We start from the raw sequence: 14,377 nt of genomic DNA on the forward strand, positions 1-14,377 counted from the left end.
GCAGGTTTTTCTGCATCAACTTGATAACACCATGCAACGGGGCCTACAGAGTCAGTTATGCAGCGTTTCCCCAACCCTGGTCCTGGAGTAGCCCCAATAGTACACATTTTTCTTGTAACCCTGGACACGCACACCTGTTTCAACTAATCATCAGGCCCTCAATGAGTTGAGTGAGTGTGTTTGTCCAGGGCTATAAACTGTATTGTTGGTGGTACTGGAGGACCAGGGTTGGGAAACACCGCCAGATAACTGTAATCCCCGGTGCAGTTATACGGTACACTTTTACAAGGCCCATTGAGAGATTCAGTGAAATGAACATGACTACATCTATTCTCTTTTAATGATTTGGTTCACAACGATAGATTGGACGATGAAACCTGGTAGCCATTCTGATGCACAACTGAACCAGACTGAATATACCCAGTTGGTCTCACTAATGCAGGGTCTCCCAGACCAGGGGTGGGTGCGAGAGAAAATGTGCACTTGGTTCATAGAACCGGGGTTACATTAGTAAACTCCGGTTGCCGCTAGTTGAGGTCGTAATAAACAGAGCTTTATGTTCTTCCTGTGTAGAGACAGTGTACTTTTACATTGAAAAAAAAATGCCACTTGGGGCCAATTTCCTATTTAGAGCTGACTGACTGTGATGCTTTCATTGTCTCACCGAACACATTTCCTGTGTAGCTGAACTGGACTCCTCTCTGTCAACAATAGAAGGTGGCCTGAGAGGAGTAAAAAAAAGTTATTTAAATCATTTCAGAGACCATGCACTCTGGGGAGAAATGTAACTTACACTCAAGTAGAATGGTCATTTAGCCATGCATTTAGCCATGCATTTAGACATGCATTTATGTCAATGGGAGACAAAGTGAAAATGCAGTTCAAACAAAGGTAAATTCCATGTACAGTGAGAATACAAAACATTATGAACACCTCTTTCCATACATAGACTTCACCTGGTCAGTCTACGACCCCTTATTGATGTCACATGTTAAAATCACATCAAATTAATGTAGATGAACCAGAGGAGTCAAGTTAAATAAGGATTTTTAAACCTTGAGACATGGATTGTGTATGTGTGACATTGAGGGTGGATGTGTAAGACAAAATATTTAAGTGTCTTTGAACAGGGTTTGGTAGTAGGTGCCAGGCGTACCGGTTTGTGTCAAATTTTAACGGTGCTGGGTTTTTCCACACTAGGTTTCCTGTGTGTATCAATAATGCGCCGCCACCTGAAGGACATCCAGACAACTTGACACCTTGTAGAGTCCATAGCCTGAATATTGAAGCTGTTCTGAGGGCAGAGGGGGTGGGTTGATTTGGATCTCTTGAGTTATGGACAGTGTCTTACCCTGCCTTCACCAACCCCTGGGTCAAGTGTTTCTGAGATACAGAGGGCGAACCAATTCTCCATCTCATCAGGGGGTCACTCTCCTCAGGGTTGCCCAGAAAGCTTTTCCTTGGGTGGGGCACCAGAGGTGAAGACTGTTGGAGGAGTGGGTCTGGGTATCTGAACATTTCTACATAATGTGGATGCTCTACCAGGATTACAGAATCTTGAATGAAATGTGAATAATGATAATATACTAACCTCCAATGTTATTGGTGAGAGGTTAGCATGTCTTGGGGGTATGATATTTGTGCTTCAACTTTCTTACTCATTATACAGGATTATCTGTAATTATACTAGCATCAACATTATGTAGAAATGTTCAGAAACATTCTATTCACAAAATTGACTCCAAAATGACAATACGTTATTTACCATCATTTATTTTGCAAGTTCAGTATCTTCATCCATCGCAAACAGCTTCGATAACCGTTACTACTTTAATCTAAATATATTGGTAATTAGACAACTTCTAAATATTATGCAGCAAAAACAGCGACATCGGATTGTAGTAACCTTATGTGCCTGTTGGGACACAAGTCACGTCGGATTTGACGTATATCTACTTTGTTTGACCAGCTTTTTTGACCGGCCGCTAAGGAAGGCGTCCTATGTCCCACGGTCTGTATTCCATCTACTGCACGTATGGTACATTTCCAAATATTCTCATTCAGTCAACACATGAATTGTTAAATCCAAGCAGCCTCGGAGTCCTACTATTCCACAGATAAGACGCTTACCATTTCAGATGTCAGTCTTTTATCACAAAGCAGTTTCTCACTGATCTACTCCCAACAGAGAGGAGACTGGTTCATTTATGTGCTGCACCTGCGATATACTTATTCGGAGGGCAGTGCCTATAAAGGCAGGTCTTTCTCCATCATCACCTTGATTGATCACTGACTTGAGAAGGTCATATCTAGACTGGATACAGCTTTTGTCAAATTTGACATCAAACGTTGATAGTTTTTAGCTAACTCTTTTCCTGACCTTAACCTAATTCTCATAACCAGAGCCAGATAGAGGCTACAACCCATAGGAATCTCCATCCAGTTTACTATTTTAAAAGGGTGGAATCCCTCAATTGCACTGCTCATGCTAAAACTGCATTTTGGCTGCTAGAGGCCTCTATCATTCTCTATGGCCCACCTCTTAGTACATGTCACTGGGTTGGAGTGTGATGCCTTTAAAAGTCACTGTTACATTGTTTGACCTCACTGTGCTTGCACCATATTTAATTATGTTGTTAGCCTACCTCCATCCAGAGCCATGTAGGTTATTAAGGCTGTGTTTACACAGGCAGGCCAATTCAGATATATTTCTTACACTAATTGGTCTTCTGACCAATCACATCAGATATTTTTTACAGCGGATCATTTTTCAGAGATGATTGGTCAAAAGACCAACTAGTGAAAAAACAACACAGCCATTGAATCTGATCTTTTCACTTCCGATTCATACCACATCTATATGTGGATCTCAATCCTGGTACGAACCCAATCCTCCATAGATCTCGCCAGCTTGTAGTCCTAAAAAAACAGAAATGAGTTACCTGTGCTTCGTTCAGCCATTCCTATGGGGGAAATTAATTGGCAAAGAATAGGGTTTTGGGATAAATTACGAAAAATAAGGTCTGAGGTTAACACAGGCTTAGGAGATCTTATACATTTTGTTCTATGAGATAATATCCGTCAGTTAACATAACCTTTATGAATTATGAATCCTTATATGATTATATCAATTCTTCAAAATGTACAAAAAAGTGACGTTAGCTGATAAAGATTCCCATAGAACGTATAAGATCTACTAAGCCTGCATTTACCACAGACCTTATTTTCGGTGTTTATCCAAAAACTCCATTCATTTTCCAATACACCCCTTTTACAATAGGCAACACACGGACGTCACGCGACTCTTGGCTGTAGTAAGAAAGCCATCGCCAACTGCGCTCATTCAACATAACCAAGATTTACGTTATTACTTGTAAAAAAATACATTTTTGGGGTTCACATACGCTTACAATTATGTTTGGATTCTAGCTCGATGAGTTGCTAATATTATATTTCGTTGTGATCTTAGCAAAATAACTATTTTGGATGCAGCAATTGTTAGCTAGAATGCTAACGCTTATTGACATAGGTTGTAGCAAAAGCTCGCCAAAGAGCCCTTTTACTGGTTGAAGTGTAATGCAGTTGATTTGCGAAAATGACAAACATATTAAGCAGGACATTTATATGAGACTTAAACCCCAATTATAATTCAAAAGTAGTTTGAAATGCACTCATAAGCAACATGTAAATAGCATTTTTTGTTGGCGTTCTATGAGAACTCCCCAGTGTTCTGCCACCGACTTACGCGCATCGCCCTCGTGGGGCAATACTTGTAAACACAGAAAGGGTTCAATAGGTGTTGGGCCAACGAACCATGACTGAGTTAGTGCATACAAAATTACGCCATTGGGACTACTATTACTTGCTCTCTATATGCGAACGGTCTGGACACTCAGATCAGATTTTGTTTAAATTATAAATTATTATTATAGATTATTTTTTACAACCCGTCGTTACCATGACAAACATCAAATTTTAAAGGAACAGTGGAATCTGCTATTTCAGAGGATACATTAAGTGTGAATGTGCATATCTGATATGGGTCACGTGTGGACATTCAGAAAAAAATATATTGTCTATAAAGAAAATCAGATTTGGGTTTTTGGGGTGGCTGTGTAAACACAGCCTAAGAGAGTTGGGCAAATTCATAATGGAATTCTCTAGTCTACACCACCGATTAAAGATGATGCACTCCCATCACCATTTATCCTCAGAATTCAGCTTATTCAAATTCAATCCATTGGTCGACCACAGAGCTTGTAACACCAGGGTCGTGGGCTTGATTCCCAGGAACACCGATATGTAAAATGTATGCACACATGACTGCATGTCGCTTTGGATGAAAGCGTCTGCTAAATGGCATATACAGCATAATGAATTGTTTCATGGGAATTTCTATTGCCTTTGTAATGATGTCATTATCAATGTTACATTGTCTGACCTCACTATGCATCATCTTCGTCCGTCTAATTACTTTGAGTGGGTGGGAGTATCATGCATAGACAGACCAGCGTAAGTCTGACTTACAGGGGCTATACACCCAGAATATGCTATTCCGTTCTTTTGAAATACATTTTATCTGTATTATGTTTCTTAGTTAAGATGTGCCTAAACAATGGATCACTTTTGTGATGGTCAATATTAAATGGAAGTATTACTGTTTAAATGTAGCGGTTCCAAAGGCACACATCAGCGACTTGTATGGCCGGACAACACGTTTATGTTCATGGTAAATAACTGTGACAGCGCAATGATTTGCAGGACAGTTAACGGCTAACACAAATGTCATGACCGTCACACCCCTACTGCTGCTTCAGTTTGTGTCGGCTTCATGACAGTGTTCTACATACCTTTATTCATCGTTTACAAATCAAAGGGACACGACATTTACTTTCTGAAAATTCACTTAATTAAACAGCATCCTCTAGTTCATTGTGCTTTCATCTTTTCAACACAAGGAAACAAGAAATTCTCTGAAAATCAATTTGAAGACAAGTAGAAAATGAAGTTTTAAACAATACTTTTGTTTCTCTGAAAGTTGACTATTTTCTCCTGCATGAATAGAACAAGTTGGGAATGAGCCTCAAGGCCACTTAACAGTCACATGTTGTCCATGTAGCGCAGTATCACATTCCAAGTCCGAAGTGAAGTACTTTGGACAAAAACTAAAGTCAGTCAAGTGTCCGATCTCTTTACCAAGTCCTCATTGGCTCTGGAACTGAACCCTGAACCCACATTCTCCCATGGATTTAAAAGGCCCAGTGCAGTTCAAAATGTGATTTTACTGTTTTTTTCTCCCCCCTCTCCTAGGAGGTTGGAATAATACTGTGAAAATGCCCTGTTAGAGTAAGCTGTTTGAAAAGACTGCCTAAAATGTCAGCCTGTTTTGGTGAGATGGAGTTTTGGCCGTCCTGGTGACATAACCAGAAGGTAAATAAGAGCGTTCCAACCTCTCTGCCAATAACAGCTAGTTTTCTCCCTCCCCACTCAGACCACTCCCAGACAGGCATGGGAAGATAATTGTTTGAGAAATTGCTCTTTTCTAAGAAGGTATTTTTGTTTTTAAATAACACGGTCAAAAATTAACAATCACAGTAAGATACTTAATTGTTACCCATAAAATAGTCAATATTGAAATACAGCTGCATTGGACCTTTAACAATGGTGAAATTAGCAATCCATGGCAAGGAGTGTGAAGCGCACACCTCTGGAATTGGAATGCAGCCTAAAGTCTCTGGAACTAGAATCTGTCTAGTTACCCTCCTCCACAGTTCTGCCAAAGTATTCCTTCTGGAACTGTTGGAACTCATCCTCTGTGAACACAGACTTCTCCCCGGAGGCTTTCTTGACCGTGCGGTCCGGACGGTGGCGAGACTGCCGGCCCGAATTCTGGTTGACGATCTGAAGGGGAATAAGAGGGGAGACAGTCTAAGAAATGAAGATGATGAAGACTATGTGATTCACCCATAAGAGGGTCACGTTCATTAGGCGCTTAGAAGAAAAGTGGACTGAAACAGGGATAGGACCTTTCCAATAAAATTAAATAAAAAACACCACATTTTTGCTTCCCGTTTCAAAATGTTAAAACATTTTTCCGTTACAACGAACACAATCCACATGTATCTACAGTTATTTTACCAAAACAATCAAAAGTCATGACAGGGACCAAAGACCTCAACCAACTATCCTCCTCCGTAGTAGTTAGAGGGCATGACATTTGAACTGTCAGACTGTCTCTTACCTTCATAGTGTCGGAGTCTGTAGCTCTGAAGCCCGTCCCCAGGAAGTACAGCAGGTTGGAGCTCAGATGGCTCTTCCCCTGCTTCTTCCTGAACTCCTCTGGAAACAAAAAAAGACATGACATCACAGTTCAGAGGTCAAGACGAAGTCCATGACACAGACACTAAATGATATGACCTGAGGAGTTTGCACAGAAGGCCTACGCATAATCTATGGAAACACAAGATGGAGACAAAAGAGGATGGTAAGGAGTCGGCCCATGAGGCTGACACACTGACACCCTGTTTACAGACAGACTAGAGACCAGGGTTCCTCAACTGGCGGCCCGTGTGATTCTATTGATTTGATTAGCGGTTTATTATTGGACAGACTGTAAAAACAAAAGCCAATCAGCTCCAAGTGATTTTCATTGTCAAGTTCCAAAGTATTCCCACATATAATAAAGAGTTACTGTATGTGATCGTATATAAATGTAAGCAAGGTTTGAAATTATTATGTTTTAGTCATATATTAGATGTTTGGACTTCTTGTGGTCAATTTTCAGCAGTGGTTGATAAAGTCCCCAATTGTCATTCTTGAGTAAAAGTAAAAAGACACCTTAATAGAAAATGACTCAAGTGTACTTAAGTATCAAAATGATTAATAATTTCTAATTACTTATATTAAGCAAACCAGTAGGCACAATGTGTTTTTATTTTATTTACAGATAGCCAGGGGCATTTTCCAACACTCAGACTGCTAGATCAGAGGCAGTAGTAATGACAAGGGATGTCCTCTTGATAAATGTGTGAATTGGACCATGTTCTGTCTCGCTAAACATTCAAATTGTAAAGAGTACTTTTGGGTGTCAGGGAAAACCTATGGAGTAAAAAGTACAGAATTTTCTTTAGGAATGAGTTTAAGTAAAAGTAGTTAAAAATATTACGGTAAAGTACATATACCCCAAAAAAACGACTTAAGCAAAAAATACTTTAATGTACTACTTAAGTACTTTACACTACTAACTTGCAGTCTATAAATTATTTGTAATTATGTTTTGACCCCATGACCATCTGCTCAAGAAAAAATAAAATTCTAAATTGTCACGTGGCTGAATCTAGTTGATGATCCCTGGATGAGACCATGAGGCTGGTACACTGACATCAGCTTCACAGACAGACTAGTCCCCTCAAATGCAACTGGGGACCTCAAAGCCAGTTACATTTTTTCATTGTTCCCCTCTAATCTGGGACTGATTTAGACCTGGGACACCATAACACAAAGTCATATAGGGTATAGTCTTACACATATGAGAAACAACATTGGGTGTGGATACCATGGGAACATGTGGGTCTGAACAAGTGTGATGTCATTAATGTTTGTGGAAATGTATTCATGTAAATGTTAAGTTGTTTATTGTTTTTGTCTATGAATGTTTTTCTGTAAAAAAATTAAAAAAATGCAACAAAAAAGTTAAATAAAATATTACAAGAAAAATAGACCTGGTACACCAGGTGGGTATAATTAACTATCAGGTAGAACAGAAATCCAGCAGACTCCGGATCTCGTAGGGTAAGAGTTGAATTCCCCTGGACTACACCAAGAAGCTGATACACTGACAGACTAGTTTCTTTCTTCAGACACACACGTCAACATATAGCTAAGAGAAGAGCATGATCCTCAACCCAAGAAAAAACAAAACATTCTAGCTAGTTGCCAGAACATAGAAATAGCATGAACAGAGACCATAGCAATAGAATAACTAGACTATATTTATATGGACCAGACCATCCCCTACACAAATGAATGCGTTCGTTTTTCTGCACAGTGCACAGAAATACTTTGTGCCTCTGAACGCGTTGGTTGAGCCACTCACCCACGGCAGACTTGATCCTCTTGTCTTTGACGGTGGCCTTGCTCTTCCCCGGACCGAGACGCCCCTGCAGCCGCCGGACCTGCCTGCTGACGCCCTGACGGTTGGTGCTCACCAGGCCCATCACCTCAGCCTTGCTCGGTGTGTGCTTCTTCTTGGCCGCGCTCTTCTGCTTCTTGCTACCATCTGACACTGCGGAGGGAGAAAGGGCGAGCGAGAGAGAGAGACATTTTGGACTGCTTATGTTATGTGCTCATGTGTGTGGTGTATGTGGTCTGTCTAGGAATGTTTCACATGGGCTAATAGGTCACTGGTCACATGTGAATAGGCACACAGTGGTGACCAGGAAGTGTCAGCACAGATGACACCACTTTGCATAGAATAGATTCTGTAACAATGTGAACCCTAGCATGGTCCAAACACACCAAAACAGTCGTGAAGAGGGCAGAAAGCTGAAAAGATTTGGCATGGGCCCTCAGATGCTCAAAGTTCTACAGCTGCAGACATCTCCTGAACAGCTTCTATCCCCAAGCCATAAGACTGCTTAACAGTTCATCAAATGGCTACCCGGACTATTTACATTGACACCCCCCCCCCCACTTTTTTTTGTGCACTGACTCTGCACACTCACAAATACTGACACTCGCAACACACTACATACATATACACAAACAATGCATACGCTCACACACACAGATACACTTTCACCCCTGCTGCAGCTACCCTGTTTATTATCTATGCTGATTGCCTATTCAATTTTACCCCAAACAACATGTACATATTACTACCTCGTACACCTGCATTGACTCAAATCAAATGTTATTGGTCACATACACACGGTTAGCAGATGTTAATGCAAGTGTAGCGAAAGGCTTGTGCTTCTCGTTCCGACCATGCAGTAATATCTACCAAGTAATCTAACAACTCGGTACCGGTACTCCTTGTATATAGCCTCCTTATTGTGATTCCATTGTGTTAGCTACTATTTTTTAAATCTAATTATATATATATTTTTTTTCCCTTACTTTTTAACTGCAGTGTTGGGGAAGGGCTCATAAGTAAGCATTTCACGGTAAAGTCGACACCTGCTGTATTCGGCAAGTGTGACAAATACAGTTTGATTTGAAGAATGGTGCATTCAATACGCATTCTAGTGAGACAGAGACTGGTCTCACTACAACACGCATGAAATGCACCTTTCTTTCACGTTGTAACATTTCGGTATTTATATTATGCAAAGTATGTCATTTATCTGCAATAAATAGGAACATCATCGAACTAAAGATCTAAGTCTGGAAAGCCAATTGAATTGTCATAAACTGCTGTCAACCTGTGCCTTTGGTGTTTAATAGATAGCTATAGCTTCGATGCGACCAAGAGAGTATTTACATAGTGTCCAGCGCAATATAAAAACTATCTTGGTTGCATCGAAGCTAACATAGCTAGCTCAGTCATTCCTACAATGCGGTGCCATTTGGACCTTAAAACACATACATGTATATATATTTTTTCCTATCAGAAAAGGGATGTTTGACTTTCCCAAAAACAGATTGTCAAACTCAGGACCTTTTTGGATGCATTCTCCAAATTGTTAGATGCATAATCCTAACTGGGTTGACATTTTTAGCCTAAATTTGCCATCGTTCTGTGAATGAGCAAGATTCAGCTCGCATAATGGTGAACACTTGAACAGGATTTTAACTTCTCTATTATTATTTTTTTTCTCTCTATAATTTAACCTGACAGGGTGAACATTTATGAGTTGGACCTACAGACTAACAACATGAAACATGGACAAACCGATAAAGCTGAGTGTTTATATTTATTTAGCTTTGTACCATAGTTTTCCCATCAAAGAAATTATGAAATTTCCCGAATGTGGTGTCATTGTAGGAAGGGGTTGTTTTCTTAAATGGAGAATTACAACAAACAGGGTGGAAAGTGATAACAGGGAAACACAGAAAATATATCATAAATACAATGATCATGAATAAACGTTAATGATTAAAGATGTTATAGTTAAATATTATGGGTTATATTTCTTGTGGAAGTACATAAATGACACCTGGGGCCTTGACAAAAACACCAACATCCACTGACATTTATTTTTTTAAATGCATAAAATGTCCTTTCAGAATCCATATTTTTGTGTTTTAAAGGTACAAAACACTTGGCATTATACGTAAAGCCTTTGGAATCCACACTTTACACTAAATAAGAGTGTAGGGGCAGAAAATGCACCTCAAAGTAGGAATGACCCAAATAGCTAATGAAACCGTGGTTACTGTAGATAATTTACCTTTTATGTCATCGCTTAGCAACTCCAGTCCCTTCCGAATCATTGATGCCGACATGTTGATATGCACTTCACTTTTTAAATAACAAACATGTGAGTAAACGTTAAGATTTCTCCAGCAGATCTAGCAAAACTATCTTGCTTCTGTAAAAAAATAACATGTGAGTTCAACATCCGGCGAAGAGTGTTTGGGGATCACTACTCGGGTGAAAACTATTTTCAAAGTGCCCCATCACAAAATAGTTCCGGATTGTTGTCAAAATACCTTTCGCTTTTGGAAAAAATGATGACATGTCATAGAAAACACATAAGGTCATGTTAATGAGGTTATTTAGCCGTATTATTATTTAAACATGATTTAAATAATGCTTTATAAAGTTCATGATCTGGTCCTATTTGAATTGGTTGTGGATACGGTGGGAAAATGTGGGACTGAGCAAGTCTGATGCCATTAATGTTTTTGGAAATGTAAGTAAATGTTAAGCTGTCATATGTTTTTGTCTATATATGTTTTGGTAAATAAAATATTACAAATTACGCACAATTCCATATGAAAAAAAAAACATGACAAAAATACCGAGTAGCCAATTTATATAAAGTTGACTTGCTGTTAATTTTGATGAATGTCTGTTGGCCATATGGTAACGCCCCCATTCATTTTCAGCTGTAACTACAGGCTGTGCATTGGGGGCGTGTTATTTCTCTTGGGACAGCTCTCGCTCTCTCTCCATTAAACCAGTTTCTCGTTCTACCTGTATCACCTTTGCAACAGTTGGGAATTACACGTTCAACCATGGCGCTCCAAGCGAGGGCTATCGTCGCATCCAAGTGGCTTCTCGATGCCGTCAAAGACCAACGGGTCGGACCCAAACTCCGCGTCTTGGACACGTCTTGGTACTTACCCAAACTCAGGCGCAACGCCAATAGCGAATTCAAAAAGAGGCATATCCCGGGTGCAGCCTTCTTTGACATAGACCAGTGCTGCGACAAAACTTCTCCGCTGGATCATATGCTGCCATCTGAGCGCATTTTTGCAGATTATGTTGGAAATTTGGGAATTGGAAACGATACGCACGTCGTGGTTTACGATGCTAGCAACTTCGGCGCGTTCTCTGCGCCTCGAGTTTGGTGGATGTTCCGAGTTTTCGGCCACAGTTCTGTCTCGGTTCTGAATGGAGGACTCAAAAACTGGGCGAACGAGGGATTTCCAGTGAGTGACCGGTACTCCCGGCCGGAGCAGACCGAATTTAAGGCCTCTTTGAACCGATCCTGGGTGAAGACGTACGAGGACATCCTGGATAATCTGGATAGTAAAGAATTTCAGGTGGTCGATGCCAGACCAGGGGGGAGATTCAGAGGGGTGGATCCAGAACCCAGAGACAGTGAGCAGCACACACACACTGAACATGTATTGATGTTATCTCACACACTGTAAATACCTCAAAAGAAATCAACTGTATATGTCAAGTGCCGAAAACAACGGGTTTTCGTGAAATGCATACTTACCCTTTCCCAACAATGCAGAGTTAAACTTTTTAAGAAAATGCAAAAAAAAAGAGAAACACGAAAGGTGTAGCCTACAATAGGTGTATAACTTCAAATATGGAGGCGTGCTCATGTCACCTTATTAGTAGCTCATTTAGCATTTGATCAATGCTGCTGAAAGGCCAACATTTTTCCAACTGGGGTTAAACATAAACAACAACTCCCTTTGATTTATAATCTATAGGCCTAGACCAACTACTGATCACTGAGTAGCCCACTCCTCTCCTTCAATCCTCTCGGATCTCTTCCTCCAATGAGCTTTGACCCATAATCAACAACACAATAGACTGACAGATTGCTCATGTTAGTTGATCCAGTTTCTCTCAGCTGTCATGTTGAGATAGATAATAGGTGTGTTATCGATGAGATGTGGACTTCGTCTGGGGCACAGAGCTGCTGAACGTGTGACTTCCTCCTCGTACACTGGCTGCATCCTATGGTTCACTACCAGAACCCATAGTGCACTACTTTGGACCAGAACCCTATGTAGGAAATGGGGTGCGATATATGGATGCACACTTGGTCTGAAATGTTACTTACTGCCTGTCAAATCCTTTCTTCCTCTGTCCTTGTTTCCTCAATTCCTCTCCAAAGCTCATTGGAGGAGAGGATCCAAGGTCCTTCCTTCGGCCCTTTTCCTCCGATAAGCTTTGAGTGGATTTGAGGCGACGAGGACAGAGGAAGCAAGGCTTTGCACAAGATGGCGTTTGCAGACACAAGCCATAGGCCTCCTTTGTTTGCACAAGCTGATAAGCAAACATGGAGGTTGGGTCATAAATCAGAACATCTGTCAGCACAATTAGTGAACGGAGTGGAAACGCAGCATATAGTAGTAGTCTGAATACAATTCTGTAGATTTGACTGTTGCACTTGATTGGTATTGTACCAGTTTAGCGCATACCCCTTGTGAGGCTCTCGCCGTTCCAGGTGTTCTAATCTACCTTGTTGTCATGCTCTATTCGTTCTAAGTGTTCTAAATGACCTCTATGGCGATTAGGGCTTATGTGGCTGTACTTTATTCTGAAGTTGTCCTACACACACACATTATGTACGTGCTCTTTCACACATTTCAGTGTTCATCTGCCTATAAGTGTCTCTCCGGCTGGGGACTTTGACCTCTTGAGTATTCTCTATTGGCATGGAAACGACACAGGAAGAGGGAGCATTTTTAGACTGGAAATTCACCCAGCAGCACTAACCCTTTCCCTCTGTTTGTCCTTTTTGTCATCCACTCACTCTCTTCCTCCTCTCTTTCAGATACTGAGCCAGGCCACATCCCTGGCTCCATCAGCATGCCCTTCTCCTCCTTCCTCTCTCCGTCCGGTCACCTCCATCCCCGTGAAGACCTCCAGACCATGTTCACCCTGGCTGGTGTCGACCTCTCCCACCCGCTCTGCGTGTCCTGTGGGTCGGGTGTGACTGCCTGCCACGTGGCCCTCGCCGCCCACGAGTGCGGGCACCCTGGGGTGTCTGTGTACGACGGGGCGTGGTCCGAGTGGTACACCCGCGCCGTGCCTGAGCATGTGATCTCTGTGGGGTTTGGGAAACACTCCCCTGTGTTTGAATGAGGGAGGAAGAGGAATGTGTGATTTGGATGGGGAGGGAGAGGAAGCTCGCTGTGATTGGATGATTATTGGACAATAGTTAGAACCTGCCTTACCCCCAACCCGTAGCCACAGATCTAGGATCAGTGTACCCTCAATTCTTAAGGAGCAATGTAAAACTAGCCTTAGGTCAGTGTCTAGGGGTAACTGTATCCTACTGTTTGGACTAGAGGGGGTTGGGGTCAGTTAGTCAGTCTTTCATGAGCCTTATCATTCACACCAGACAATGACATCACTGATTTCCTCAACACGAGGGGAAGTGGGTGGCCCCACTGGACAGTCCAGTACCTCTGCTAAACAGTGTGTGGGTCTGGTCCTCATGTATAGATGGATGGGGCTGAACCCCACACGCCTACACAAACCTAAAGACATTCTGTAGTCATCAATATTGTAATGTCACTGATTTTAAATTTATGTGTGAATAACATGGTTGAATTCTTGTACACATCTGATATTAAAAATAAGTTCTTTAATAACTATTAAGCCTCTCTTTGCTGTATAAATAAAGCACCTGGATACGGTTGAAGGAAGACTATCATGTAACGAACAGTCTCATTTCACAGTTTCTTGTGGAGGAGAAAATCAACTTGTTGTTACACCAAGGCCACACGTTATTCATACTTTGTCCACTAGATGGCAGCAAAACGTATTTGTTCTCTCTTGCTCGCTCTCTTTCATTACCTAACTCACATCAAGATATTTTCAAAGCTTTTGCACCTGTTATTTTCAGAGGAATAATTTAAAAAAATAATTTTACACTTCTTAAAATTTCACAATAGCAGAAGTAATATCTGATGCTTTAGAAAAAAGGAACAAGAACAGAGACCGAAAGAACTTATA

The 14,377-nt window shown here is 41.1% G+C and overlaps 2 protein-coding genes across 2 annotated transcripts; one reads left to right on the forward strand and one right to left on the reverse strand.

Moving 5' to 3' along the window:
• Positions 1-4,751: 4,751 nt before the first annotated feature.
• Positions 4,752-10,576, reverse strand: rps19bp1 (ribosomal protein S19 binding protein 1). Its single transcript, XM_064961659.1, has 4 exons — positions 10,392-10,576; positions 8,096-8,284; positions 6,242-6,339; positions 4,752-5,901 (listed from the first exon to the last, which is right to left on the reverse strand). The coding sequence occupies exons 1-4, from the start codon at positions 10,444-10,446 to the stop codon at positions 5,752-5,754; spliced, it is 492 nt and encodes a 163-aa protein (XP_064817731.1). The 5' UTR covers positions 10,447-10,576; the 3' UTR covers positions 4,752-5,751.
• Positions 10,577-11,083: 507 nt separating this feature from the next.
• On the forward strand, positions 11,084-14,016 carry LOC135534762 (3-mercaptopyruvate sulfurtransferase-like). The gene is made up of 2 exons (XM_064961641.1): positions 11,084-11,770; positions 13,191-14,016. Exons 1-2 carry the CDS (start codon positions 11,182-11,184, stop codon positions 13,499-13,501), a joined length of 900 nt encoding a protein of 299 aa, XP_064817713.1. The 5' UTR covers positions 11,084-11,181; the 3' UTR covers positions 13,502-14,016.
• Positions 14,017-14,377: the final 361 nt, after the last annotated feature.

This window comes from Oncorhynchus masou, chromosome 5 (assembly GCF_036934945.1).
Source record: "Oncorhynchus masou masou isolate Uvic2021 chromosome 5, UVic_Omas_1.1, whole genome shotgun sequence".
NCBI classification, from domain to species: domain Eukaryota; kingdom Metazoa; phylum Chordata; class Actinopteri; order Salmoniformes; family Salmonidae; genus Oncorhynchus; species Oncorhynchus masou.